At 43.4% G+C, this 3,155-nt stretch overlaps 1 protein-coding gene across 1 annotated transcript; it reads left to right on the forward strand.

Annotated features, from left to right (window-relative positions):
- Positions 1–1,090: 1,090 nt before the first annotated feature.
- Positions 1,091–1,665, forward strand: O0I10_013117 (uncharacterized protein; the record flags this gene model as incomplete). Its single annotated transcript, XM_058492954.1, has 2 exons — positions 1,091–1,104; positions 1,257–1,665. 2 exons carry the CDS (start codon positions 1,091–1,093, stop codon positions 1,663–1,665), a joined length of 423 nt encoding a protein of 140 aa, XP_058336280.1.
- Between the last annotated feature and the right edge of the window lie 1,490 nt (positions 1,666–3,155).

A 3,155-nucleotide genomic window follows, 5' to 3' on the forward strand; every position in this document is an offset into this window, starting at 1 on the left:
TGGATGCAGCTGTCACTGGATGTCGACATTTTTTCGTGCGTATGGCTATCATTGGTAAATAGTGATCCCTTCTCTTCTTCAACGCCTGCTAACCTCCTCTTTTATTGTAGTATGTGGGCTATTCAGCAAGCTACTTGTCTTCTAGTGCATTGGGATTTCTATGGATGCAGCTGTCATTGGTAAATAATGACCCATTCTTCCTCTCAATGCCTACTAGCACCCTCTTTCATGTGGGTTATTCAGCGAGCTACTTGTCTTGTTTCCTTTGGATTCTTGATGGATGCAGCTATCATTGGATGTCCACAGGGTTTTATTCATATGGCTTTCATTGGTAAGTAGTGGATGATCCGTTTTTTGGCTCGAATCCCAATCAACCCCCTCTTTTATTATAGTATGTGTGCTATTCAGCAAACTACTTGTATTTTGGTCCTTTGGAATATTCATGGATGCAGCTGGCATTGCTAAATATCGTTCTATGGATTCGGGAAACTGTTTACCGTGCATCTTTTATAGATGAATCATTTCAGGGTCAAAGACCAACGTCGACAGCATCCTTCAGTGTCAGCTTGCCTTATTACATCGTTCGATGGTTTCGTTACTGTACCACCTATTGGACACTTCCTTTTATAAGCATCAGCGGCAAGGCAACAAGTTCTATACCTTTTGGTGTCGCCAAGTTTTATCTCGTCTTATTGTGGTCCTAGTTGTTGACAACCCTTTCAATGGATATCCTGCTACGCATGCCTGTTATTGGTGGATCATATCAGCTACAAACAAGAAGCAGCAATGAACAACAGAGCCCACATCTTTAGTGTCGACAGCATTTATTTGATCCTCTGGTGTTCTCGTTATTGACCAATTGATTTCAAGAGCCCCTTCACCGCACGTATCTTATGATGTATCACATCAGCAACAAACAACAATGTTACGTGTCCTTTTGGTGCTGTCAAGGTGTATCCATCTCTCATGGCATTCATCATCAAGTATCGCTTGGAGAAACGGCTATCAGAATTGGTCACTGTGTCGACATCTCTACAGCAAGGAAATGTGTTCTGATTACTGGGTGGCATCAAACATCGTGGATTCTCATATGACACTGGCTAAGTATTGTTACCATTACCTCAAAGATAAATTAGTGATATGCAGTTTTATAGGCCCATCATTCCATCAAGCTATAATTTCGCATGCTCTTTGGTGCCATCAAAGTCTCTCCTTACAGCTGTCAATGGCGAGTCCTATTGAATTGGAAGACGAAGATCAACACTTGAATTTGAGTGGGTGTCTCAGAAGCAAGCAAGCGATCTCTATCTTATAGTTGTGGTTGTCAAGGATACCGTTTCCATGGTTTTGGAAATCAGCTACCTGCAAGTCGTCTTTTTATCGGCGGATCTTCAGAGCAACGTTTTTATCGGTGCCATGGCGGATCTCATTCCTCAAGTACTTGTATGGGATACCTTGGACGTTCTCTTACAAGTGAACATTCTCATGTGTGCTATTTCATCAAGACCGGATTTATTTGTTGCAATGCATGATGTGTCTCTCATGACGCCTACCCAAGAAGGTCGCTTGATGGCAGCTACTACTGATATGGCGGATGTTTATTTGCTATGGGTAGAACGGGATGGTGTCTTACTCTTTTGTGTAAAGCATCGTTGGCAGCTATGATTCATTTGCGACAGTGTGGTCAGCCCTATCATGGCCCTATCAATTGCATTTGATGATTACTGCCTTAGCCGTTGGAAGTTAGACTGTTACTCAGTGGCCTTGTGGTAGATATGGGATCATGTATTGCTTTTCGCTCTTATGGGTCGGCCTCTGTGGGCGTGGGATGCTATCCTTTTATCAGACCGAACATGTTGGCTCGAGCAGCACCTATAGAAGATGCTGTTGTTTACAATGGCAGCCCCCATTATCCGGCTTGGTGCACCGTAGGGGAGAGGGTGACGGCAAAGCCTTCGCGTGGCCATCCTTGTCAGTACATGGATTTCCATGGAAGCTAATTTGCCACCTTATAATTTATATATTTTTTACGCATTCATGAGCATCACTAACAGTATTCTAATAGCTATATCAAGTGGCCAAAAGGTACAGGCTGGGAGTCGAACCCAATGAGAGATGATGCCCAAAGTTGCACTACCTGACCAAGAACCTATTCAATAATAGCAGCATTCATTATTACAATAAACGCCTTTTCCATTGTCTTTGTTCGCTGCACATACCTTTGTTCATACACAAAGACCCGTTGTTGTTGGTTACTGGAAACCGAAAACCATGGTGTAGTATAGTTGAGCCGAAACAAAACGCCAAACCAGCCAACATCTTGAAACCAAACTTGCCCTCTATACAAGCTGACGCGTCAATGGAACCAATTCGGCTGCAACATTGGACTCTGAATGTACCTGTTGACACCAAGCGTAGAGCGGGAATAGCAACGAGCAAAAGGAAGCAACCATATCACCATGGCAACCACGCTCATTCCTCAGCACTTGGACGCACTCACTCCCTGACAATGCATGTTCAGAACTACATTAACACCTCACAGCCAACAAGAGCACTCTTTGATAATACATTACCTTGATCGAGATGTCGTGAATGGAATAAGGAAAGGTGGGAGAAAGAGAAGAGAAGCGTTGTCTCAAGTCGTGGAGCTACCGGCCCCAAGTTTAAATCCCCTACTGCTATTACACTGAGGCCATCAATGACCCCACATACACCATCCACCCATCATGATCATCACCCTCACGATAGACAACAGGTACACGCAAATAAAAGAAATGATTCTGACGTATAGCAAAAGGGTGTGTACCATTTTACACTTTACATGATAATGATGATCCAACAACAGCCATTGCCTTTACTACCAGGTTACCTCGAATCAAGAAAGTTAAATGATGGGAATGATGGGCTGGAGCAGGGCAATCGATCGTATGTATTGGTTTGGGCAACAAAGATGAATGGGAGGAATGGGCTATTAGCCGGCAGGTTTACAAATAACTTACCAATTTGATTCTTCTGATATTGGATGATGTTTCTGTGTTTGAGCGTTTTTCAGTCAAATCTCATCGGATCAAGAAAGTTGAATGATGGGCATGCTAGGCTGGAGCAGGGCAATCGTTCGTATGCATTGGATTGGACAACAATGGAGAATGGGAGAA

The sequence above is a fragment of the Lichtheimia ornata genome, assembly GCF_029851405.1.
Source record: "Lichtheimia ornata isolate CBS 291.66 chromosome Unknown scaffold00248, whole genome shotgun sequence".
NCBI classification, from domain to species: domain Eukaryota; kingdom Fungi; phylum Mucoromycota; class Mucoromycetes; order Mucorales; family Lichtheimiaceae; genus Lichtheimia; species Lichtheimia ornata.